We start from the raw sequence: 27,946 nt of genomic DNA on the forward strand, positions 1-27,946 counted from the left end.
CAGACTGTTCACAGCTGCGGGGATGGTAGAAGGAAATTATTTAACTTATAAACATGTATATGCATGTGGATAAATGTTGAAAAACTTTCACAATATATAACTGGAAAAATAAAACCTCAGTTGAAAAAATAAATGTTCATTGACTGTGTTAGGGTAAAATGAGATAATATTTGTAAATCTTGGCAAATCCTTAGAGCACTTTATATATGCTAATTATTGTATATTATTATATCTTGGAAACGTAGAGAAGGAATTGGGATAGGAAACAGTAGATTAGACTATATGATACTTTGACAATGCAAAATTATTTATTGTTTTATTGCAAACATTTATTCCTTTAAAATCAATAATCTCCAAGTTATGTCTCTGGATCATGACACACTATGATCACAGAAGAATTAACTCAAAGGTTAATTGAAGAGGGAAAAAGCTATCATGTGTACATGATTTATGTTTGGACTGTAGCATAACTTGCACAACAGAAATGATGGGAAAGAAAAGAATATGTAGGCTATAAAAGGGGGGGATTCAGTTATTCAACAACAGGACAAAAACACAGTCAATATATAAACATGGCAGTACAATGGTACCCCAAAGATATATAAAAAAACAAAAAAGATGGCATCTAGAGGGTTAGGTGAGCCCAAATACTAGACTTCTGGGAAATTATGGATAAGAATTACATGGCACAAGAAAGCATGGAAAATTTGAGGACTACGAGAGTGGAAGAACTATACACAAGGAGGAAATCAAGAATCTATCATCAACAATGTATACCAATGTAAAGAGTAACAGACTGCCTTCTGTGGGGGGGGGGGAAGGAGGGAAGATTAGGGGGAAAATTGTAAAATTCAAAATAAATAAATGAATTTAAAAAAGAACCTGTCATCAAGAGTCAAGAATCACACATGCATAGCACTTGGAGGCTATATAATTAAATAATGCCCTTCCTTTCTTCACAAGGTCTTTGTTTTTCTAGACTCCTTTCTGATTTTCCTTATTAAAGTCTAATATACAAATCTTGAGGCAATATAGTTGTTTCCCACATGCTGCCACTTTAATTATAGGGTTGCAGAGTGTGGAGTTTTTCCAAAAAAAGGATAAATGAGGTCATTGCTAAGAGAGAGGAGAGGAGAGAAGAGATGGAAAGGATGAATAGCATAAATGACTTGAGATGATGAGAGGTTTGAATTAACCATGGAGTGGAATGTAATAGAGAATCAATAAGGGAATAATAAAAAAGATTCTCATATAGCAGTGTTGAAATTAGAGAATTTTGAAGTGTATCCAGCAATGTGTGTTATTTCATAGAATATTGACTTAGTCAAAAGTCCCTGACTGGCTTCTGGCTTCCCAGGATTCCTTCAAGTCCCAACTAAAAATCTTATCTTTAGGAAGATTAATTCTGTGCCTTCTCTTAATTATTTCCTATTCTTTCTGTGCATAGCATGTTTTTATCTATGTGTTTGCTTGTTGTTTCTTCCCCTATTAGACTTTGAGCATCCTCAATTGGTCCTCACATGGTTGGTGCTTAATGTTGGCCAACGGAACTTGAATTCCATCTTCAGATTCTTGCTAGCTTTACGACCTTGGGGGCATTGTGTCTCAGCTTCTTCATTTGTAAATTGGGGGAGGCGGACTTTATGGTCTCTAAGGTGCTTGCAACTCTAGATCTATGACCTCTGATAGAGCTTACTCTTCTTCCTGCCCTAGAGTTGGGCACAATAAAGATGGTGTGCTCAAGTCTTGAAGGAATTTGGGAGAAAGCAGACTGAGATGAGTAGAAGATTGCTAACAGTTTGGGTTCCAGAAAGCAAACTGGAAGGCATAGGTGAAGAATGCTTGAGGGATAAGGCTGATTGGGATGACAAAATGGTAGCAATGGAAGGTAGTATTTATAAGGGGCAGCCTGTACTATTGAATCTCAGAGCTTTGGAGAGGGGGGAGTCTCCTAGTATCAGATGGCTGATTGTTTTTGTTTTTCACCTTCTCCAAAACCCAATGGTAAAAGTTAGACAAGTGATGTTGCAATTTTCTCAACTTCTCTTGTGGCAGAAGTTGGTTACAGGTAGTTGGAAGTCTGGGAATGCAGGATTTAAGATCGTTGACTTTCTCACTTTTCCCAGTAATCAATTAAAGGTTAATCTCAAACTCTGGATGGGTAGTAATGGTGGGCTGTGGTGGTACATGAATCTCTACACCTATTCTCTGTCTTGAGGTTCTGGTCTAGGACTGTAACCAAGCGCTAGAGTTCTTCAATTTGATGGGTATAGAGAACTATTGCTTTTCTATTTGACTCTGTGTTCATGAAAAAAATGGATGAAAAAGCATTTCTTACTATGCAAGTACTAAGTGTAGATTATAGAAATTGAAGAGGATGGTTCTTGTTTGGGGCGTTTATGTTGTGACTGGGGAAAATAATACAGAGGTGGTCAACTGAAAGACAGATGGTAAATTTGAGGGATCCTTGGGGTATATTGGAAGGGGTTGCCCTGTCAAGTGGGGAACCTGAAGGGACAGATCCACTACCTCTGGGAAGGAGGGAGTAGACCATAGGGCTGTAATAGGGTTCCCTTCAGAAAAGGTGAAGGTGGAGGTTTGAGGTCAGTTAGGTGTAAAAGGTGAAGGGATATTAGTAGGAAAACTGAGAATCGTCTGAGTGGCCTGGGTTAGGAGACGGTAGTCCCATTTATTTACCTCTGAGATGCTCCCAAGCTCCTTGGATGTTCTCCATCCCTATAACATCTCACCTCCTCCTCTTTCAAAGTTAAAATCCTATCCATTCTCTAAATGTCATCATCTTCAGGAAACCTTCCCCTGATTCCACCAGTATCTGACGGCTTTCTTTCACTTTGACTTCTAATACACAGATGCGTTATTTTGAATTGTGGTTTTAGAGCTATGTGTCCCTATGATAGAGGGAAGGGGGCATGATAAGCTCAATGATCAGACTGTTCAGTCATGGTTGACACTTCATGACCTCATTTGGGGTTTTCTTGGATTTGGAGTGGTTTGTTATTGCCTTCTCCAGTTCATTTTACAGATGAGGAAGTTAAGTGACTTGCCCAGGGTCACAGAATGGTAAGAATATGAGATCACTTTTGAACTCAAGAGGATGAGTTTTCCTGGTTCCAGGTCCAGCAAGCACTCTGTTCAGTAGGCTAACTTGCTGTCCTATGACCCACGTAAACTCTCTAACTCCCCCAGTGTTTAAGTACAGTGCTGGACCTTTAGTGGAAAACTGAATTGAACTGAATTTCATTAAAGTCTTGATTGAATTCCATTTTGGCCAGTTGGTTTGGTCAACTGAATTGTTCCCAAGGAATTATCTCTATTCTCATTCCCCATTATTTTGCCTAAATGCTACTAGTAGAGTCTTCCTTTTGTAGAAGATAATAATAGATATCATAATAAAAATATGAACTTAACAAGTGCATGAGAATTATAAATTTTATGAGGAAAAATTGAAAAAAAATCCATCACAGGGGTGGAGGACAAAGAGGAAAGCCAACAGAAATGCTTTTCCACTTAAATCAACTCTGTCTCCACATCCCATGAAATCCAAATAAAGTCTGACTATAAAATAATGCAAAATTTCCATACAGCAAATGATCAGTCTCATAATTTTGCAGTCATACAATTTATATCAGAAACATCTAACAAACATCTAGGTATCACTAAAAATGTGTAGACAAAGAAAGAAATATCATGGCTATTTCAAGTTGTTTTGAAAAACTTTAAGATATTAAAAACTAGTATATTTGTATTTTATTTTTAAATAGTCAACAAAGCAATTAGTCTGTTCTGTGGTTGAAAAATATAAATGTATCGATAAAAACAATAGTTTAATTTTGCAGAACTTTATTAAGTTTTTTTAAAAGGTCCACTTTTCATCCCAGTAGTCCTTGAGCATCACTGTTTGCTGCTGGATTCTAGCAAGTCTTTTGCTTCATTTATTTTGGTTGCTAAATAAGGAGATCCACCTGAGAGGACAAAGAAAAACAAATGAATTAAAATAGTCTTCATTATGGCAGTTTTTTTTCCAAGACCCAAATTTAGAAAAACACTCCTAATTAGAATTCTCTCCTATTCTCTTATGCATTCATCCTCTAGCAGACTGTTTCGCAAGCTGACTGAATATCTAAACAGCATAAGTTGTATAGTGAAGCATCACTGACATCCAACAATCCAAAGATTGAGCCTCTGTGAAAAAACCCCTGAAAAAAGTTGTAATCTGGAATAGTTTGAAAAACATATATAGATCACCAGGCAGACATTATTGAGAGGTTTTAAAATTTTCACAAGGAGAGCTCTTCTTTCTTAATAAATATTTAAAGAATAGAATAAGTTTTAAAGACAGCCATTTCCTAACAGTTAAGGGTCTATAAATGAAGAGTTTGCAAAAAGAAGGGTGCACTACTATATAAACAACCAAATGAAAAAAATGGCTGGGTAAATAAAAATATGTCTGAAGTCTCACTCACACCCAGAGAATTAAAAAGAGAGGAAAAATGGAAACAGTTATTGTTGAAGTAACAGCCAGGACCCAGGAATACCAACACACCACGGGTGGACCCTGGCACTAACCCAGGAAAGAGATCTAGAATTATGCTTTTAGAAGTGACTAAAACTGTCTCTAGTCTTTGACCTAGATATAAAACTGTTAACCATGTACTTACTCAAAACAGGGGGCGGAGGGGAGGGAAGAGAGAAAGAACAGTTTCATAGGAGCACATTTTGTGGTATTAAAAAATTGGATAATTGTGTAATGGCCAAACCAATGTTGGCACATGAATGCACTGGAACATGACTGTAACACTGATGATGGAGCTGTGCAATTTTGAACTATGCCCCCAACATTACTAAACTATACATACTTGCTAAGCTAACTCAGGGATTTCACTACTAGGCCTATATCCAAAAAATATCAAAAAAAGAGAAAAGAAATCATAGGCACTATATATTTATAGTAGCTCTTTTTGGAGTAGCAAAGAACTAGAATCTAGAGAAGTCACCATCAACTGGGGAAGAGTTGAACAAATTATGTATATTTACAGCAGCTAGATGGCACAGAGGATGATAGAATCTGGAACTTGGTGTCAGGAAGACTTGAGTTCAAATCTTGATTGAGATACTTGCTAGCTATGTGACTAGCTTTGTTGCTCAATTTCCTCCTTTGTAAAATTGAGATAATAATAATAATAATAATAATAATAATAATAATAATAAAATCTTCTACACAAAGGATCAAATGAGGTTTCAAAGTAAAGTGCTTTGCGAATCTTAAAGCACTATATAAATGCTAGCCACCATGATGATGATAAATGGAATGGAATCCAACAATACCATAGAAATGATTAAACAGATAGTTTTAATGAAACCAAACCAAGACAATGACAAGCTATAATTCCAAAGGACAAATAGTAAAGTACACTACTTCCTAATACAGAGGTGATGGACTCAGTACAGAATGAGAAATAGTCTTTTGTATGTGGACAATGTATAAACTTATTTTGCTTTACTATGAATATCTGTTAACAGAGTTTTGTGTTTCTTTTCTTTTTAATTGTGGAAGAGAAGGACAAGAAGAATAGAAAATCAATTTCTGTTCTTTAAAACCATAATTTTAAAAAAAGAACATTATTTTACCATAATAAACAATGAATATGAAGAAGTGAGAAAAACATGGGAAGCCTTATATACACTGATTCAGAGTAGAACACAATACAATTACTACAACAAGGTAGATGGAAAGGACAATAAAATGAAACTGAATAATTATAATGGCAGAGTCAAACCTGAGAGAAGAACTGAGAAAATATACCTCCCTACTTTTATTTCAGAGGTGAGGTGCCATGGGTAAGAAATATTGCACATTCTGTCAAATCCAATTGATGCAATGGCTGGCTTTGCTGACCTGCTTTTATTCTCTTTCATGTTTAATCTGTGTTACAAGTGGTGGCTTACTGGATGGGGAGAGAGAGAACTATATGTGAAAATGACAAAAGGCACTAATAATAACAATTAAAAAAAACCTTTTTAAAAGAAAAAATGAGATTTGTTGACAAGAGGATCCCTTCAGATGATCTTTAAAAGTCTTTTCAAGCACTTATGAAAACAGTTGTCTCTCCCTTCCAGGAAAGCCTTCTGAAGACAACTATGAACTTCTTAGCTTCAAAACCACACTCCTAGGCTCAACAAGGTGTGTGAGACAAATTCTCACAGAAAGGCTCACCGTCCTATGAAACAATGCTTCAGACAGCTGCAAAATTTAGACCAAGATCTGAGCCTTTAAATGAAATGAGGTCACTCCTCCTTTAGTGCTCTTTTATACAATATCTCTCCTGAGCAATAATAAAACAAGGAAAATTGAGGTGAACTTTTTGATGTGGAACTGGTATAAATGATAAACAGAGCCTATCTTGCTTTTGATTTGACACAAAAATAACGAGTCCCCAAAAGTCATATTAAAGCTACTTAAAACATGGTTTGCCTTCTAACTCGAACAGTCCCTGCTATCAATTGCTCCAGTTAACTATCTGATTATTTTTCATTCCCCATCCCCCTTGAGTGCTAACCATCTGCCCACAGTCACTGAAAATATCATCAGGTTTCAATCAGTGGCTCACTACACACCTAAATGTCATTTGTGCAAATATTTCTTGTTTCTTTCCTAATAGGAATGTGTGCTCAGGATGGCTTGTTCATAGACACTGACACTAGTTCTTATGAATGAAAAATGAAGGAGACAGAAGGAAGAGAAAAATGACAGTTCGACAAGCTTGGGGTTTGGGTGGGTGGAGAGGAAAATGTTGTAAGTGGTTATATTTAGCCTTCTGCCCTTGAGGACTCCACCGACATTTTCATATCAAGATCTGAATCACTGTAAACACTCATTACTGAATATATCATATAGTGTCAAATCATGTCCTTGAATACACAATGAGGATATTTAATAAAGTCAATGAAAACCTTACAGATGTGCCTGGGAACACAAACAAAGTTTAAAGAAAGGTTCAGGGTGACAGGGGGAAGGAGACTCCAAAGAGGAAATAATAATTCTTTGCACTTAAGTAGTTTAAAATCTTTATATTGATGGGTCAGTGCTATACATTACATGGGCGTGTTATAAATAATGTATGAGATGAACTTTTGAAATATTCTATTAATTCATCCACACACAATTCTGGATAGTTCAATGGTAAGTTATGATATGCTCATTTATCTGAGGGAAAAACGAAGGCCCAGAGGGCCAGATGCCTTGTCAAATGTCGATGAACAGAGCTCTCACCAAGAAAATATTTCCATGCCATTCAATTCAAAACAACAAAAGTTATTAAAGCATCTACCACATTTTAGGCACTATGTGGGGTGGTGGAGATACCAAGTCAAATCTGAAGTAGCCCATCTTTGGGTGCTGACTTGTTATGGGGAGGAAACCTCATGTCCAGGATGTGAGCACTAACAAAGTGGGGAAGTTAGGAAAGGTGTCCTGGAAGAGATGGCCTTTGGCTGCCTCTGGAAGGGAATGAGGGGAGTCCAAGAGAAGAGGAGAGCCTTCCAAGGTTTGGGTGAAGATATGTGCAAGAGCACAGAAAGGGGAACTGAAGGCTGTGTATGCAGATAAAGAGCAAAAGAGCCCATTTTCCTGGAACATAAAGAATGGGAGAAGACTATGAAATATTCTAGAAAGACAGGATGGAGCCAGAGTGGAAGGTGTTAAATGCCTCTCCTAGAAACAATGGGGAACCATAAGATTCTTGAGCAAGGGAGTAAAATGGACAGATCTAATTTTTTGTAATAGCATTTTGACAGCTATGTGGAATATGAATTGGAGAAGAGAAAACGGCAGCAGTGAGACCAACTGCACTAGCCTGGGCAAAATAAGGTGAGGGTCTGGAATAGGGTGGTGCCTGTGAGAATTAAAGGGGATACATGTAAGAGATGTTGTGAGACAGAGGTTAAGACTGGCACCTGAAGGACTGGGGGATGAAGATACATTAATGCTGATCAGAAGGATGGGAGGAGGTTGCCTGGTGGAGGGGAACAGGGCTTGGGACTCGGAGTTAGGAAGTTTTGCATTCAAGTTCCACCTTGGGCAGTTATTAGCTATGTGTCCCCTGCAGGGAAAAATCACATCACCTCTCCATTAGAGCCAAGTTTCCTCATCTGTACAATGAGTAAGTTGTGCCTGATGATCTTTGGAGAACTGGCTGATGCTCCTTCTAAGATACATGATTTGGCAGGAAGAGGAAAACTAGAGAAGGAGGTTGAGGAGAAAAGATGAGATATGTTTTGGATATATTGAGAATGAGCCTTGGCATATATACAGGGAGATAACTAGAAGGCAGCTATTAACACAGGCCTGGCTTTCTGGGGAGAACAAATGAATCCAAAGGGCTGATAAAACCACTGAGACTATGAGGGTGGGCAGAGAAGAGGGGAGGGTTCATGGCGGAGCACAGGGTACAGCCACACAAAGGGAGGAGGAACACAGGTAGAAAGAAAATGAGGAGAAATGTCATGGGGAGGGAGCAGCCAACACTGCCGAGTGCTGCAGAGATGGCAAGAAAGAAGGTTGTGAAAAAACAATAGTTTTAGGCAAAGCTTGAGTTCAGTGAATGGCAGCTGAAATCTGATGAATCCAACACCTAGTCTTGATCTGGGGAGAGAGGTGACTTGTAACAACATTTTCCTTTATTAAAAGGAAGGTTCAGTGGTGGTTAGTGGTAGGGGTGCTGGGAAATGACTTTAAGAACAAACAGCAACAAGAGAGTCTTTAAAAAAAATAATTACATCCTTGCTCCCAAGGTGGAAAAATAAAGATAAGGCTGATCAAAGGCAAAGTCAGGGCACAATCTAAAAAAGGCATTTAAAAAATAAGATTAAGCATCTCTCTCATAGTCCACAATGGGATTTACATCAGCAAATTATCAAGAAGCATCTATATAGTACCATATGCAATATATTGATGTATAAAGCAAAGTAGCAAACATGGTTAAAAGTGTTTCTGGGGGTAGTTTTCCCTCTTGTATTTCTACTTCTTTTTTTTAATGTGAGTTAGGTGGAATGGGAACACAGTTTAGAAAATAGGGAAATAATTATATGGCAATAAATTTGACAATCTAAATGAAATGGATAAATATCTATAAATTACACAGATGAAAAGAAGAAGAATAACCAAATCTTAGAAAAGAGTTATATGAACAGGCCATCTATGAATTTCCTAAGAAAAAATCCCCAGGACCAGATGGATTCACAAGCGAATTCTACCAAACATTTAAAGAATAATTGATCCCAATACTATATAAACTATCTGATAAAACAAGCAATGAGGGAATTCTAACAAATTCTTTTTACAACACAAACACAATGCTGATTCCTAAACCAGTAAGAGCCAAAACAGAGAAGATAACTATAAATCAACTTTCCTAATGAATATTGATGCAAAAATTTTAAATAAAATTCTAGCGAAGAGATTACAGCAATATATCACAAGGGTAATACTTGTTGACCAGGTGAATTTATACCAAGAATGGAGGGCTGATTCAATATTGGGAAAAATATCTGCAATTTGGAACTATGAAATTGTGCCTTGCAATATCACTGGTAGGTCTAAATTCAAAGGCATTCAAAAAAAACCGGGGAAAGGCCCTATTTATACAAAAATATTTATAGAAGCTCTTTTTATTGTAGCTCAGAATTGGACATTGAAGGGATGTCCATCAATTGGGGATCGTAATGGAATAATTTTATGCTACAAGAAATGATGAGTAGGTAGATGTCAGAAAAAAACCTGGAAAGACTTACTTAAACTGAGGCATATTGGGGTGAACAGGAGAATGTTGTACAAGGTAACAACTGTGAATGACTTGGCTGTTCTCAGCCATACAATGATCCAAGACAATCCCAAAGGGCTAATGATGAATTATATTATCCAATTCCAGAGAAAGAAGTGATATTGTTTGAATATAAACCGAAGCATGTTATTTTTCATTTTCTTTCATTTTTCTTTCTTTTAAATCGAGTTTTCTTGTACAAAATGACTAATATGGAAATATTTTCCCTAAGAGCATATTTATAACATATATATATATATATATATATATATTTATATATAATTGCTTACCATTATCAGGGATGGAGAAAGGTAAGGACGGAGAGAGGGAAAGGATTTGGAACTCAAAACTTTAAACAAAAATGTTAAAATTAAAAAAAAAGAAAAATCAAGTTAACAAACAGAATAAAGAGGCAAGGAAAAAGTAGAGAGGTGTAAGACAATTAGACTTGAAACACTGAGAAATGAAAAAAGAAAAAGGAAAAAAGGAGAAGACAAGTTCAGAACAAGCATCTTCAGTTGAATTCTGTGAGGCTATATTTCTAAAGGGGTGGGAGAGGAAACTAAAATATAATTACAAAATCAGGACTTCCCACCTCTCTAGTGATGTCCCTCCCTCCCTCCCTCTTTCAGAAAGAATAAGAAACCTCGGAGGTGTTGGTATAATTTTTTAGCTTATTATCCATGAGTAGAGGGTTATCAATCGTGTTGAAAGGGAACAGTTTTTATGTTGTCAGTAAACTTACTTCAGCTCCCCATACCTAGAAGGCTCCTCACTGTAGCCTTCATCTCTGCTGGATATCTCTATGTGGTTGTACTGAGAGCATCTCAAACCTCACCCTGTTTAAATCCATTATCTCTTACTCAAAGCCAGGTCTTCACCACTTCACCTTCTCTATTTCGTTTAATAGTATTTTAATTTGTTCTCCTTATAACCTAGGTTTGAAACTTTTGCATAATCTTCAAGTCTTCCCATTCCCTTGACATATACATTCCTTTGTATTAGCTCTCAAATCTGTCTCTTTCTATGTCCATTGCCACTTTCTTAACTATAGTAGAATTTGGATGTATATATTGTTTGTAAAGCACTATCCCCACAGAACAGTAAGCATTACCTCCAAGTCACAGATGAGAAAAATGAAGCTCAAGTCAAGTGTTATGAAACTTTTTTGTCATGGACCTTCCTTTGGGCAGGAAGTGAAAGCCTACAGACCCCTTGTCAAAAAATTTAATTAAAGGCAAAAAAATCAACTCTATAGGAAAACAAAAGAAACCAATTATATAATTAACAGAATATATTTTTTAAAAAGTTTAAAGGCCCCATGTTATCCACGTAGACACCCAGGGGTTCTAATGGCAAATATAGTACTCCTTCCACTATACAAATCTGTTTCTTAGGACAGCTCTATTTCAAAAATTTCTTAACTGGTTTTCCTATCTCCAATCACTCTCCTCTCTAAACATTCCTAAAGACTAACTTTACTAAAGAAATATTCTTTGTATATGACATTTCCCTGCTCAGAAACTTTCAATGGTCCCAAAGTTAAGTAGCAAACTGGTAGAAAGAACAAACAAACAAAAAAAAAAGAACTTGAACATAAAAACCTTGATAAATCTAATCATATTAACAAATGGTCAAGAATATAATGAGATTTAATGAAAAAAATGGCAAGAAAAGGAGATCTTAAAAGACATAAAAAGCTATCAGAAGAAATAGAAAAGCTGATCAATGAAACAGATTAGAACAATATACCAAACAAGCTTAGTAGCTTAGGGTTTGATAAACCCCAAAATACCATCTATTGGTGTAAGTTATTGATTATTTAGCCAAAAAAAAAATGTTGGGAAACCTGGAAAACAGTTTGGCAGAAATTAAGCAAAGGCCAACATCCCATATTGGCAACCAAGATAAGCTTGTGTGTGTGATTTAAATATAAATAAATATGCTATATCATAAGCAAATTAGCAAATATGGAAGAATTTATCTGTAAGATCTATAGATAGGGGAAGAATTCACCATCAAACAAGATAAAAAAGATTCACAGGAGGTAAAATGGAAAATTCTGACTACATAATTTTTTTAATGTGCATAAACAAAACCAATACTTCTAAGATTTGAAGAGTGGGAAACCAAAAAAAATCTTTGCATCAAGGTTATCTGATAAAAGTCTCATTTATAAAATATATATGTAACAGAATAAAATCTACAAGAAAACCATTCCTCAATTGATAGTCACAGGATATGAAGAGGCAGTTTTCAGCAGAAGAAATTGATGCTATCAAAGCCATATTAAAAAATGCTATAAATCACTAATAATTAGAGAAAGACAAATTAAAACATATCTGAGTACCAACTCACATTCATTAGAATAGCTAAAATAAAAAAAAGTAAAATGACAAAAATCTGGAAAGACTATGGAAAGCAGATATGCTGATGTTCCATCAGTGGAGCCACGAATTAGTCTAAACATTCTGGAGTGCAATTTGAAACTACACCAAAAAAAAAAAAACTATTAAACTGTCCATCTCCTGTGACCCAACATTTCTGCTACTATCCAAAAGACATTACAAAAAGAGGAAAAGGACTCATATGCACAAAAATTTTTGAAGTAGTTCTTTTTGTGATACCAAAGGAGTAGAACCTAAAAAGATGCACAACAAGTGGGGGAAAGATTAAACAAGTTGTGGTATAAGAATGTTATGGAATACCAGTGTGCTGAAAGAAATGATAAGAGGGATAGTTTCAGAAAAACCTGGGAAGATTTTAATGAATTGATACAAAGTGAGGTGAGCAAAACCAGAAGACTCTACACAGTAAGATAATCAACTCTGAAAGGCTTTGTACCTCTGAACAACACAATGACCCACCACAATTCCAAAGTTCTCATGATGAAACATGCCATTCATCTCTAGAGAGAGAACTGATTGACTCAGAGTACATAAAATCTGAAACATAATTTTTTTCTTTTCTTTCTCTTCTTTGTTTTTGAAGAAATGGGAATATGGCTAATGGAGAAACTTGTTTTGTGAAACTATACATATTTATAATTTTTCTTGCCATTTCAATTTGGAGAGAAGGAGAGAGAGAGAAATTAGAACTAAAACAAAAAATGTTAAGTCTCAGTACTTAGAGGCAGCTAGGTGGCACAGTACTAGCCCAAGAGTCAGGAGGACCTGAGTTCAAATATGACTTCAAATACTTAATAATTACCTAGTTGTACGATCTTGGGCAAGTCACTTAACCCCACTGCCTTGTAAAAAAAACACAAAAAAGTCTCAGTGCTTCAAGAAAGTAAACAAAACCAACAACAAAAACAAAAGTGTCACACAAGTAGGTGTTCAACAAATGTGCCCCATGGCTAATGAATGGTGAGTTGCTATTCTATTACCTCTTTAAATTTAATTTAATTCAATAATAGTTTATTTTATCAAGTTACCAAGAGACAGTAATATTTCAATGAAGAAATACTATTGCTTTTCTGTGGAGGAAAGAGCTAAGCATTAGGAGTGAAGATATTTATTAATAGTATATTTATACCATCAACAAATTATAAACAAAATGCTTTCTTACTAATTAAATTTTGTATGAGAAATGATGACATTCAGAGGTATTTGCCAGTGTGAAAAGGGATAGTTGAGGATTTTTAAATTAATGACACTTTCAAAATAAGTATGATTTACTGATACCTGCATCTAACAAGTAAGAAAACTGAACCACAAGTAAAAAGCAAAACACTCTTTCCTCTTAAAATAAGATTATCTCAGATTTTCCCATGAATGAAAAAGTATTTATTAAGCTATTGCTAGGTGTTAAGCCAGTTCTTGGGAAACAAACACAGAAGCACAGACAGTGCCTGCCTGCAAGAAGCTTATAGTCTAATAGGGTGAGAGAACAAATAAAAGGTATGGTGATTATGGAAAGGCTCTGGAACTCACCTGGGTGGCCTGCGTGGGGCCACCAGCTCACAGACCTATAAACCTCCTCCAGGAACAATGGTAGAGTTAAAGTACTCACTATTTAAGACCTGGGGAGGAGGAGGAAGTGAGGGGGGGTGGGGAAGGGTACCATAGGACTGTGGTTGGCAAGACTGGAGAAAAGGCCTAGAAAATTGGGAGAGAAGTAAGGCTAGTCCTCTCCAAAAAATAGTGGCGAGCTCCCAATCAAGAGTATGGGGTTCCTATGATTCTTTGATACTATTCCCACCTTTAAATTTGTTTATACCAAATCTATAAAATAGAGATAAGAATACTGAATATATACATATTTTAAAATACAAAAAAATACTCAAATCTAGTGGAGACAAAATATTGATTACTTGATGATAATTTTGAGTCTTTTAAGTCTTATCTCATGGCAAATTAAAAGGATGCAAGGTCCCACCAAGATCTCCTCAGACCAAGGAAATGATAAAACAAAGATATTGCCAAAGATGTTTGCCACTGTCATGAGGGTTGTCAAGGGCATAATCCACTTTGAAAAAGAGTTCCCCCTAGATGTTCCTATTTATAGATTATATCAAACCCCAGAATGCTGCAAAGCCTTCTAAACCAGAACCATAATCTTTCAAGAACATTTAGCTTAATTATCCACATAGGAAAAACCAAGAGGATGAAGTATACCCATTGTGCATGTACTGTGAAGATGGATGTTCAATCCAAAGTTTACCACTAGTATTTATAACTTGGAAAGATGTTGTACATGGACAATGAGCTGACCACAGAAATTGAAAAGAAGATCAAGCTGGATAGTCTTTGGGAAACTGCATGGTGCTTTGAATGGCCTCCAAAGTTTCCCTCTGAAGTAAAGGCATAGTCTTTAAATAGCAACATCTTTCTGTGATGCCCAGCTATGTGACAGAACAAAAATGTCCTTAAAGAATTATGACCAGGAGATGTCCAAACCTCAGTGGAAGAGCAAATGGTGGGTGTGAGGAAGATCCAACATACAACCAATGAAGAACCTCCCATCTGATTTGAGGAGAGTGAAAGGCAGAACTAACTAATGGAAGCTCCAAGACCATCTATACAATAACAAGGTGGATTGTTGGGGGACACTAATCAGGCTGCAATCTGTGCTGAGGGAAAGACCATCCACACTTTGTCACCATTCTATCAAACCTAGGATTTTGATATTTGTACTTAAAAGTATGGAAGAACAAATGTAAAATCTAACACAAAAAGTATGAGAAGCAAGATGATGTGATAGAATGAACATAGCACTTGGTTTAATATCAAGCTCTAAGACCTCAGACAAAGCACTTAAGCTCCTGGGTCTTAGTCTGGGTCTCAGCTTCCTCACATGTAAGAGAAGGGTAACAAGACTAGGAATAGTTGACTTTGAGTGATTAATTCTGTGGTTCTGTGGCTTATTCTTATGATCTTTAAATCAAAAAGGAAATGATATAGGGACCAAACCTTTTTTTGAAGGAGGTGAGGTCCACAGGCCCAAATTACTTTCTAGTCAATCACTTTAGAATCCATTTAACCATACAATCCTCTAGTTCATCTCTTGTCACTTTTTCCATAAAAATAACATAAAAGATTTTTATAAACTTCTTGCTATAATCTAGGTAAAGTGTCAGTGCAAATTTACCCATCTAAATAGGAACCCATCTAAGTAACCCATCTAAGAAGGAAATTGGTTTAGGCTTCCTTGCAAGATGAAGTCACACTGGCTATTGATGTTCACCATTCCCATTACTTCTGTTCCTCTGTGGTCACCAAACAACTTTAAAACCTACCTTTCAGCATTTCAATCTGAGAATCTAGGTCTCTATAAGCACATCCAATAGCATGGAAAGGTACTTTGTCAAGTTTAGTCTGTCATTAGAATTCAATTCTGCTTTCAGGACCCTACTGTAAACCCTTCCCAACTGTTAAGCCTTCAATATCAATTTGACAATACAAGAAGGTGAGCAACTACAGCTCGCCCATTTACTTGTGGCAGGTACAGAAATGAAGTGGGAAAATTCAATACCCAGTCCTTCTAGAGTAGGAACGTGTCATAACCAAACTAGAACTATCACTTATGGGGCTTGAGGTTAACCAAGAAAGATACTGCACTAACTACAGGGGATCTCTTCCCACTTTTAGGCTTCTCTGCAATTTTTCCAAATCCACTTCCATTTCATGAGTGATCAAAAGGATAGACAAATAGCAGAGCATCAGGCAAGTAATTACATGGATTCTTGATACAATATGATGAACATCTACAATCATTACACATAAATTTCAGAGTCAAGGTATAGGGTATGAATTTCATCAAACTTTTTAACATTCTCTGTTTATTTGGGCAAAGCAAATAGGTCAAAGAATGGTCAAAGAAAAACCAATAGCAATGGACCACCAGGTATGGCTGTAATACCTCTGTAACCCCTGCCATTCTGAGGCTGGGGGATCACATGGATGCAAGAGTTTTGAGCAGTCTTATATCATTACCTGTATCCAGTGTCCAACACAAATCTAGGTTTTCTTGGCTTCAAGTCCTGCTCTCAAAGCAACAGACTATGTTGTTATCATCTAACATATTTTAGGGTTTTTTTTTAGTTTTTAGTTTTAGTTTAGTTTTTTTTTTTTTGCAAGGCAAATGGGGTTAAGTGGCTTGGCCAAGGCCACACAGCTAGGTAATTATTAAGTGTCTAAGACCAGCTTTGAACCCAGGTACTCCTGACTCCAGGGCCGGTGCTTTATCCACTGTGCCACCTAGCCGCCCCCATCTAACATACTTTAATGATTTCCTGATACACTTTTTCATCAAAATTGTATGCCTTCTAAGACAACCTCACCTTCAGTGGTTATAATATGGATGCAAGAGCTTTCATGTCTAAATTCTCTCTGTTATTTTGTGTTTTTATTTCATAACTCTCCTTATCTTACAGTTATTTTTATTAAAAGTATAGATTCATTTTTTCCTATTTCCTCCGATTCTACTATCCCATAAAAAAATCAAAACCAATCAGGAATCAGGTTCTATACAAATTCTCATTCTACCAGTTATTAGCTGGATGAACCATGGACAGATTAACCTAAGAGTTAGTTTCTCATTTTTCAAGAAGGATCATAATGTTTGGAGCAACCTGCTTAAGAGAATTTGTGTGGGGACCAAAAGAAAATACATAAGTAATTGTTTCATAATTGAAAAGTTACATAAACATGAGTTATTACTACCATTAAGTGTGAAAATATAATCTGATAGAAGATACAATCATGAGATAAGAAATATGGGATTAGTTCTTTACAAAACTAAATAGAGGAAATCATTAAATAGAATAGTAAAATATAGTTAGTATATATAGTACTTGGACTATATATGGACCAATTCATGAAAATTATCACTTTAACATAACATTCCTTGTAGAAAGATACTGCGGCTTAAAAATAAAGGGAATGAAATCAAGCATTTATTTAAGCAAGAGCAGACCTTAAGGTATACTTCCCCCCACCATAGGTTTGAAAAAAATTCTCTTGTACTGTATTTAAAAACTCTGTTTCCTTCCCACCAGGCACAATCAACAACTAGTCCATCATACAGAGGCCTCAACTGCCTCAATTCCTGACCCCTATTACAAATCAATCAGTGGGGGTGCATCTATTTGATCTGGAAATGGTAGTTTTCTGGAGACAGGAGATTTAATGGAAGTACCTATATAAGGTTCTTTTGAAATAAGATACTTTGAAATACTGAATAAGAATTAAGACAGTGGAGCAGAAATTCCAGTGACTGATGGAGCTCTCTGAAAACATTAAAAGCAATTTTTTTCCATAATTTAAATTTTTATTATTCACACTAAAAAAAGTATACAAAAAGCCAATGGGATGGTATTTGAAAAAATTATTTTATAGAAAATAATTAAGAAAGAAAAAGGTCAAATGCAAGACTATCTCATTTTGATAGGAGTGGGAACTGGTGGAAAGCCATGTTATCCCCCTACCCCATTAGAAAACTAAAATTGTCACAATAAGAATTTTTTAAAAAACCCAACTCTCCTCCCCCTCCCCCTTTGACTTCTGAAATATAGGGCAACTCTTTACCATCTGTTATTTTAAAGCAGAAACAGTAATGAACATATGGGCTTTTTCTCTCAACCAGCTGTAGTGTAGTTAAAGTTATAATAATAGCTTTTCTGTAAGATAAATTTACATTAAAAACCTGGCCAGTTAAAAACAAATGGCTCAGCTTCAGAGTCTTACAGAATAGACCTAAGAAATTCAGAATAATCCATACTATGTTATACTCCATGACTTAGAACAGATCCCTCAGAAACTCATCATCATGTTCAGATCAGTTTACACAATCAAATAGTCTATAATTCATGCTTTCTTTTCCTCATCCAAAATGCCAGAAGCCCTAAACACGTTCAGGTTCTTATATATAAAAAATCAGTAACTAAATCCTCTAAAGCAGATAATATAAATCTACCACTTCTGTGGGTCACTAAACTCCAATATAGTCTTATTTATTTATGACAGAAATCATAATATATGTGGAGTATAAACTGCCATCCCAACTGTATATCATTTAGTGAATTTTATAGTAAGTTATTCACAATGAACTTAAATGAACTAAAGGGAGTTCTTAGCATATTCTGATCCATATGATATTATAGAAAATAGAAATTCCATGTACCTTTATCTGGGTGATTCAAAATCATGATTCTCTTGTGAGCTGTTCTAATCTTGGCCTTGCCAGCAGATGGGCTGTAAAAATAAATTAAAGCGCTTACAATAAATAGTGTCAAATGCAGATTGTAAATTAACAGCTTATATGGGTTTCTGAAAATTAAAAACCAGTGAGAATTTCACCATCTTGTGGACAAACATGAAATGACAGTTTTTCAACTATCAGAATAAATTTTTGACCCAATTTATATATAGTTTTGTTTCCCTACACTTCTATTCTCTGTCCTCAAGAAGCTTTTATTAAATATAATATACAAGACATAGGAGTCACTATAAATATACACTAAGAGTATGCTAAGTAGCAAACTAGTCTTCTTTTTATAAATCAAATGATCTTTTTTAATAAAAAAAGATTTTATTTTGAATTTTACAATATTTCCCCCAATCTCTATTCCCTCCCCTCACGCCCCACAGAATACAGTCTGTTAGTCTTTACATTGTTTCCATGGTATACATTGATCTAAGTTCAATGCAATGAGAGAGAAATAATATCCTTAAGGAAGAAAAATAAAGTATAAGAGATAGCAAAATTACATAATAAGATAATGTTTTTTTTTTTAATTAAAGGTAATAGTTTTTGGTCTTTGTTCAAACTCCACAATTCTTTCTCTGGATACAGATGGTTTTCTCCATCACAGATACCCCAAAATAGTGCCTGATTTTTGCACTAATGGAATGAACAAGTTTGTTAAGGGTGATCACTACCCCCATGTTGCTGTTAGGGTGTACAATGTTCTTCTGGTTCGGCTCATCAGCATCAGTTCATGCAAATTCTTCTAGGCTTCTCTGAATTCCCATCCCTTTTGGTTTCTAACAGAACAATAGTGTTCCATGACATATTATATATCACAGTTTGTTAAACCATTCCCCAACTGAAGGACATTTACTTAATTTCCAATTCTTTACCACCACAACAGGGCTGCTATGAACATTTTTGTACAGGTGATATTTTTACCCTTTTCATGATCTCTTCAGGGTATAGACCCAGTAATGCTATTGTTGGATTAAAAAAGATGCACATTTTTGTTGCTGTTTGGGCATTAATTCCAACTTGCTCTCCAGAAAGGTTGAATGAGTTCACAGCTACACCAATAATATATTAGATTTCCCACATCCCTTCCTGCACTTATCATTGTCCTTTCTGGTCATATTGACCAATCTGAGAGGTGTGAAATGGTACCTTAGAGATAACTTTAATCTGCATTTCTCTAATAAATAGTAATTTAGAGCAATTTTTCATATGACTATGGATTGCTTTGATTTCCTCATCTGTAAATTGACTTTTCATATCCTTTGACCATTAATCAAATGACATTTTAACAGAGGATTCTTCGCAGTGATATAATTAGAAATTAACCTGACTCTACAAAATATTTATGAGAAATACTATGAGAAAAGTTTGGCTGTTTGTTTTTATTATCTAGAGTAAATATAACAGGAAAATTTCACTTATCTGGCATTATTGGGGAATGAATCATTCCATACAATTGCTAAATGAAGTCTATCTCTAAGTGCCAAAAACATTTTGTATAGTGTAGCTAATATGCCTTCTCTACCTCCCTGCCTTCATGAATGGAATGTACTAAGCTTGACATAATCTTTCTTGATGACTCAGTATTCACCAAGAACATCAGTTATCACTAACTTAGATTACAGTCTTATTGATGTGAATTACTTAGGTCAGTCTGATTACTTGGACCTATATTAAATGGTCCTAGATTGCTTCCTGAGCCATCGTCCTCACTATGTATAGTTAGTCTGTGGGCCCATTCCTTGTTCCAGGATATCACTTGTTTGCCACAATCAATGTACTTCTCTATTTTGCTAATTCTAATCTACTATGGGCTAAAAATCCAGATAGTCAAACTTTTTAGAACTGTATTTTTTTTTTTTTAGTTTTCTTGCAAGGCAAATGGGGTTAAGTGGCTTGCCCAAGGCCACACAGCTAGGTAATTATTAAGTGTCTGAGACTGGATTTGAACCCAGGTACTCCTGACTCCAAGGTTGGTACTATCCACTACATCACCTAGCCGCCCCTAGAACTGTATTTAAAGAGTAAATATGTTTTAAGTGAAATCTGACCTTTCTGAATAAAGTATACAAGCTTTACTTAATATAAAGTTTTTTTTATATATTTTGATTATTTAAAGGTCCTTTAAAAATTAATTTCTCTGAGGCAACCACTATGTCCCAAGATGTGTTGAGATTTCACAATGATAAGTGAAATATTACTAAATTAGAAGTTTAATTAGATTCTAGAGGTTAATGATGAATACATCAAGTTCATAGAATTATTAATGATCAAAAAGGATTACTGATTTTGATCTTTATCCTATAGACTGGACAGTTTTTACTGTGTTTTTTCTTAGGAAGAGCCTTAAAAATACCAAATGTTAGCTTGAAGAGATGGTACCTCATGTCTCCCAGAGGCAAAAAGATATCCTATAGGAATTGGCACCATTGATCTTTTCCCCCCATGATACCAACAGAGTTTCATGTACAGTAAGGGCTGAATAAACAATTTAATATGTAATATGTGCTTAATATATATTTAATAAAGCCCTCCAAAAACTTTACTGCTATGGTTTAGTGAAGAGAATGCTTGATTTCATCAGAAGTCATGTAATCAAATCTGAGTCAGCCACCTACCTGTGTAACTTTTAGCAGAGAGACCGTCTGGTTATTTATTTATTTATTTAGCAAGGCAAATGGGGTTAAGTGGCTTGCCCAAGGCCACATGGCTAGGTAATTATTAAGTGTCTGAGACCAGATTTGAACCCAGGTACTCCTGACTCCAGGGCTGGTGCTTTATCCACTACGCCACCTAGCCGCCCCTATTTATTTTATAAAATGATAATAATGGGGCAGCTGGGTGGTATAATGGATAGAGCATTGACCCTAGTGTCAGGAGGACTTGAGTTCAAATTTGGTTTCAGACACTAAATAATTACCTAGCTAATGTGACCTTGGACACTTAATCCCATTGCCTTAAAAATATAAAAATGAAAAAAAATGGAAAAAAAGATAATGATATCTGAACTCATCCAGGGTTTTTATGCTAATCAAAGGAAATAATCTATGTAAATTGCTTTGTGTATTATATATATATATATATAATAATGGCGCTATATCAATTTGAACAATTATCAAGGATCAATTATTAAGGTTCAATGTTGGTGAAAAGGATGAGCCCTTTTTTGAAAATATCAATTAAGTTTTACTTTTCTTCTCAATTACATTAAATTTCTCAATGACATTAAAAAAATTAACATTCATTTTAAAATTTTGAGTTCCAAATTCTCTTCTTTCCCCCCACCTTGAGAACCAAAAAATTTTATATAGCGTATATATGTGCAATCATTCAAGACATATTTTCATTTTAGCTATGTTGCAAAACAAAACACAGACCAAAAAACAAAATTTTAAAAAAACTTAAAAAGTATGCTTTGATCTACATGCAGATTTTATGAGTATTTTCTGGATGTGGATAGCATTTTTTCATCCTAAGTTCTTAGAGTATTGTATTGCTGAGAAAAGCTAATTCATTCACTGTATATAGTACTGCTGTGACTGTGTACAATATTCTTTTGTCTCTGCTCACTTCACTTTCCAATAGTCCTTATAAGTCTTCCCAGTTTTTTCTAAAAGTATCCTGTTCATTATTTGTTATAGTACAATAGTATTCCATCACGATCATTTATTACAGCTTGTTCAGTCATTCCCAAATTAATGAGCATGCTTTTGTTTTTTTTTTACAAATAGATCCTTTTCCTTTTTCTATGATCTCTTCAGGATACAGACATAATATTGATGGGCCAAAGAGTATGCAATTGCATTGCCCTTTGGGCATAGATCCAAATAGTTCCCAGGATGGGTGAATTAGTTCACAACTCTACCAAGAGAACATTTTTTTCAACATAACTATCAAGTCTCGAAACCACGTATTTTAAAAGCGACTTAAGCCGGGCCATTTGAAGTCAGAGGAGTTAGATTTCAGACTTGGCCTTGACATCTACTAAGCTGAGCTCTGCTTCCTCATCTGAAAAAGGAGACTGTACTACATGACCTGCAATCCCTTCCATCTCTAGATCCATGATCCTATGATCCTTGTGGCTCTAACCCCATGATCCTAGAACTTTCAAAGGAGTCCTGTTCTGTCCTAGTCAGACTCTACTACTTCCTACACGAAGTTCAATCGATTAGTAAATATTAAGCAGCTACCACGTGCCACACTATGCTATGCACTCTGCTAAGTGTTGGAGTCCAGACAGCCACTCTTTTGAAGGGCTGGGGCACACAATTCAATCAATAAGCACATTAATCATGTGTTGTGTGAAGAGGTGAAAGACAGTTCTGTCCTCAAGGAGTGTACAATATAATAGGAGACAGTGAAGAGAGGTTGGGAAAGGCATCCTGCAGATGGTGGGGTTTTAGCTCAGACTAAAAGAAGCCACAGAAGTCAGGAAGTCAAGATGAAATGAGACAGCAGAGCAGGCATGAGGAACAGCCAGAGAAAATGCCCAAAGTCAAGACCTGGAGTATCTTTTTCATAAAACAAAAGACTACTATAATCGGAAGAAAATGTTGTAGAAGCAAGTTGTAAGAAGACTGGAAAGTTAGGAGGGGGCTAGATTATTAAAGGCCTTGAGAGCCATACAGAAGTTTCTTTATTTGATTCTGGAGTTAAGGGAGTCACTAGAGGTTAATGAGTAGAGGTCAGCACGATTGGACCCTGCATTTTAGGAAAACCATTTAAGCTGCTAAATGAAGGATGAACTGGAATGAGGAAAGACTTGAAGCAGATAGACACACCAGCAGGTTATTGCAATAGAGTCCAGGTGTGAGGAGATAAGTGTGCCCCAGGGTGGCAGAAAAGGGTATATTCAAGATATTGCAGAAGTGAAACCAACAGGCCTTGGCAACAACTTGGCTATGGGGGGGAAGAGACAGTGATTTTAGATTATGAGCCTGAGAGAAGGGGAGGATGCTATAATAAGAAAGGTGGGGATGAAGGGAGGCTTTAGAGGAAAAGGTAATTGAGTTCAGTTGTGGATATATTGAATTTAGGATGTCTATTAGACATCCAGTTTGAGATGTCTGAAAGGCAGTTGAAGGAGATATGAGATTATAGGTTAGCAGAGAGATTCATCAGTGCTAAAAAGACAAAAACTTGACAAAGAGGTCAAGGAGAATGAGGATTGAGAAATGGTCACTGGATGGCTGTTGCTTAAATCTTGACCATTCATTTCTTTACCTAAAAAGTAAAAAGTCAAACTCCTACAGGCACATATCAAATTTGCTTTGAGAAAAATCCCAATAAGTAGGAGCTAGATGAAAATTTTACTTTCCAGGAAAAATAGGAAATGAGAAAAAAAGGAAAGTATGGGGATAGAATGAAAACATAAAAATGATAACAAAGAACTAATCAACAAAAATAAAAACAAAACAAACAAAACCATATCAAGTAAAATGTACAAGCCTTGCAAGTATAGACTGTTATCAGATGAATAATCTACAGGTTTTTTTGTTTTTTGCTAGAATGCATTAAATTGTTTTAAAAATATTTTCATATGCATTTTGACATAATTATTTTCCTTCATGATCCTGTTTTATTTTATGCATTTAAAGCATAAAATGTTCTATGCATTTATGATTCTGAGAAGTTATTCATCAAAGGGATCCTCGACACAAAAATAGTAAGAACCCCTGGTCAGAAAGAACAAACAGTCAAGGAAGTTAAGGGATATATCAAGAAAAACAGGATTTTCTGGAGAAGGATCAAAGTCTAGCTAAAATGTTAACTCTGAACACAACCAGCTTTTAAGACTTCATAAACCTCCCTCCGGATACCAAACCCCATTTAAGAAGGCCACAACAAATGGGTGAGATTCCTAGGGCTGCAGTTACCCAGTTGCCCACCACAGGGCCTCAAGACTCTACTCTCCTATAATCTAGTCAGGAGTCATGTCCTGTTGATGCAACCTCAGCAGCATCTCCACATCTATACCATCCTTCCTGCTTCCAGCCTCACTCTTCTCTAATCTAATCTCAACAAAGAAGGAAAAAACAATCTTTCCCAGGCATATATGTGAATTGTGTCATTCTCCTGGTTAAAAGTACTCTCTCATAATGTAAAATTGTTACATGATTCCTTGTTTTCTGTCTTCTATAAATAAGTGAGAACTAACATGAAATAGATGCAATGAAAATATGCAACATATTAAGGGAGGGAGGGGGGAAAATAGGAATTTTTTTAGCAACAGATTCCACAATGCAAATTGTGATATATCAATTTAATAGTCAACCCAGTAAGCATTCGAAGTACCAGAGTCAGTGAAATTTTGTTTTCTGAAGGTTTATTATTTCAACAGCTGCAGATTTTTGTCCTTAAGGGATGAAGGCAGATCTTATGATTGTTTATACTTTCTGCTATTAGTAGATGCCTGGATTTGATATTTCACAATATAAACATTCAAAACATCTCCTTTCCCTCCAATTTTGAAATGCAAGGATAATTCTGTCTTATCCATGCATCTGGCATTTTCTCCTTCTGTTTAAAAGGGCAAACTTGGTCAAAGAAGAAAAATAATACTTATGCAACACACCTACCTTATTCCTAAAATAAGACTAGCTTCTCGCCTACTCATTTTCTGTTCAAATCCTCCTTTATAGTAGGATGAAAGGCTCTGTATAGCAAAAAGAGAACAAGACATGATTAGTTCCATATATGAAGTGGCATGACTTCAATCCCATCACAGAGCTATCAGAGAAATCATGTACTATTCTAGGATTCAACTTCAGATTGTGAAATAACATAAAACAATATTCATTTGAAAGCAACTATGTCAAGGTGAAAACCATAGGGCTAAAAGGACCAGAATACTTGATAATACTTCAAAAATACTTCAAAAGACTGAATTGTTTCAATCAACACAGTGCATTATTAAAAAATTCATGTCAAAGACAATAAAGATGAAATTTTTATTTCAAAATAAACTACTTATCTGTTTTTAATTATTTGCATTTAAAATGGATCAGCATAGGTAAAAGAAAATACTTAATACAAATATATTTCCTTGTAACCATTTATTTCAGAATTGTTTTTTGCATAATTTTCATTGTGCATTTGCCAGACAGGTTTTTTTTTTGTTTTGTTTTGTTTTGTTTTTTGGCAGAACAACAGTACTTCATAGGGCCACAGGTGGTGTCCTGGGTTGGAGGAGCCACCCCACTTTCAAAGTGCTACTTGAACGACTTCCAGGATAGCCTGCAAAGCAACATTTTAACATTTTCTTGTAAAGTAGTCTGTATCAGGATTTTGCATTGAGTTGTTTTCTGAAGGGCTGTAAACACATGGATGGAGGGTCCATTTAACAGACTTGGATCTCTTACACTGGCAGGAAATCTCAACTCCTCTGTAGAGTCCAAACCAGAGTCTTCTGCAGCAGCCTCTGGGTTTTCATTCCTTCTGCAGTTCTCTAAGGTTCTGACACCTCTGCTTTACACGATTGAAGGAAATAAACATCAAAAGATGTAAGATAATTGCTGCAGTGGTAACCATTCTTCAACACTACTACAGCAGTTACACTAGTATCTTGCTTCTACTATTGTCTTTTTTTCAAGTAAAAGAATTCATTGAACAAGTATTTGTTTTTGGTTATCTACTGCCAACCAAAATTTCAGGCCAAATTTGTCTGATTTGACATTAGTTGAATAAATTTACAGCATGTCTTGCAAGGCAGAAATTGCTCATCAGTTGCTATACACACACACACACACACACACACACATCAGGAATAAAAGCATTCTGACAATTTTTTGCAAAAAAAAAAAAAAAAAAGAATCCCTTGATGAGAATGCCAGACAAAACTTGTCCTAAAACAGATTTGACTCCCTTTCATTTTTCAGGTCACAGAGAAGGCATCTCATTCTATCTAGGAATAAACTATGTGGCTTAATTTTACTGAAAAAAGGACACCTCTTACCATCTCACACCTCTCAGATTGGCCAGTATAACCAGAAAGGACAATGATCAATGTTGGAAGGGATGTGGGAAATCTGGGACACTAATACATTGTTGGTGGAGGTGTGAACTCATCCAACCTTTCTGGAGAGCAAGTTGGAATTACACCCAAAGGGCAACAAAAATGTGCATACCCTGTGACCCAGCAATACCACTACTGGGTCTATACCCTGAAGAGATCATGAAGAAGGTAAAAACATCACCTGTACAAAAATATTCATAGCAGCCCTGTTTGTGGTGGCAAAGAATTGGAAATTAAGTGAATGACCTTCAATTGGGGAAGGGCTTAACAAACTGTGGTACATGTATATCATGGAACACTATTGTTCTATTAGAAACCAGGAGGGATGGAAATTCAGGGAAGCCTAGAAGGATTTGCATGAACTGATGCTGAGTAAGATAAGCAGAACCAGAAAAACACTGTACACCCTAACAGCAACATGGGGGTGATGATCACCCTTAATGGACTTGCTCATTCCATCAGTGCAAAGATCAGACACAATTTTGAGATATCTGTTATGGAGAAGACCAAACACTATTACCTTTAATTTAAAAACAAAACCGCTATCTCGTTATGTAATTTCGCTATCTCTTATACGTTTTTTTCTTAAAGATATGATTTCTCTCTCATCACATTCAAGCTCAGATCACTGTATACCATGGAAACAACATAAAGACTAACAGACTGTGTTCTGTTGGGGGGTGGGGGGAGGGAAAAAAGATTAGGGGAAAAGTTGTAAAATTCAAAATAAATTAATTTAAAAAAAGGGCATCTCTTCAGGAGCTAGTCCATATACTTTTTTTATAAGTATGTTTCTTCTACCAATAATGCCATGAAAAACAAAAAAACCCTAATTTTCCTAATTCATCTAATATAAAAGACTATTTATTTAGAATTGTCTACCACTCATTGGTCATAAGCATTTTGTGCCATTTGTGCATTTCTAAATGTTTCTAAGTATTGGTTTACTAAACCAAATTAGGAAAGAAAAGGGCCTTATCTTGAAGATGTGGGTTGTGCAATATTCAGCTGGGGGGAGGGGCAGCTAGGTGGCACAGTAGATAGACTGATCAAATCCAGATTCAGACACTTAAGAATTGCCTAGCTTGTGTAACCTTGGGCAAGTCACTTAAACCCCACTGCCTTAAATAAATAAAAATGTAAAAAATGGAAGTATATTGATATAAAACTATTGCAAGAGTTCTCAAACTGCATGAGAAGCAGCTGAATAATCTTTACCTTTCAGACAGTTCAGCTCTTCATCTATTTTGTCATGAGTCTGGGTTTGACATGTACTATGCTGTTTATTTCTTTCTAAAAGGTACTTCAATGATGGACTTATCTCTGGAATCAGATAAGGAATTCTCTTCCTCACACATTACAACTGTAGCATTTACATAATCAA

General features: G+C 35.7%; 1 protein-coding gene across 1 annotated transcript in view; it reads right to left on the bottom strand.

Annotated features, from left to right (window-relative positions):
- Nucleotides 1-3,844: 3,844 nt before the first annotated feature.
- The window catches only part of DNAJC15 (DnaJ heat shock protein family (Hsp40) member C15), a 60,990-nt gene continuing 36,888 nt past the window's right edge, over nt 3,845-27,946 (bottom strand). The window contains exons 4-6 of the mRNA XM_074191721.1: nt 25,127-25,203; nt 18,465-18,535; nt 3,845-3,983 (exon numbers count right to left, since the gene is read on the bottom strand). Coding sequence (XP_074047822.1) covers nt 3,913-3,983; nt 18,465-18,535; nt 25,127-25,203 — 219 coding nt within the window. The 3' untranslated portion in view covers nt 3,845-3,912. The remainder of the gene's footprint in view (nt 3,984-18,464; nt 18,536-25,126; nt 25,204-27,946) is intronic.

Source organism: Macrotis lagotis, chromosome 6, assembly GCF_037893015.1.
Source record: "Macrotis lagotis isolate mMagLag1 chromosome 6, bilby.v1.9.chrom.fasta, whole genome shotgun sequence".
In the NCBI taxonomy this organism is placed as follows: Eukaryota; Metazoa; Chordata; class Mammalia; order Peramelemorphia; family Peramelidae; genus Macrotis; species Macrotis lagotis.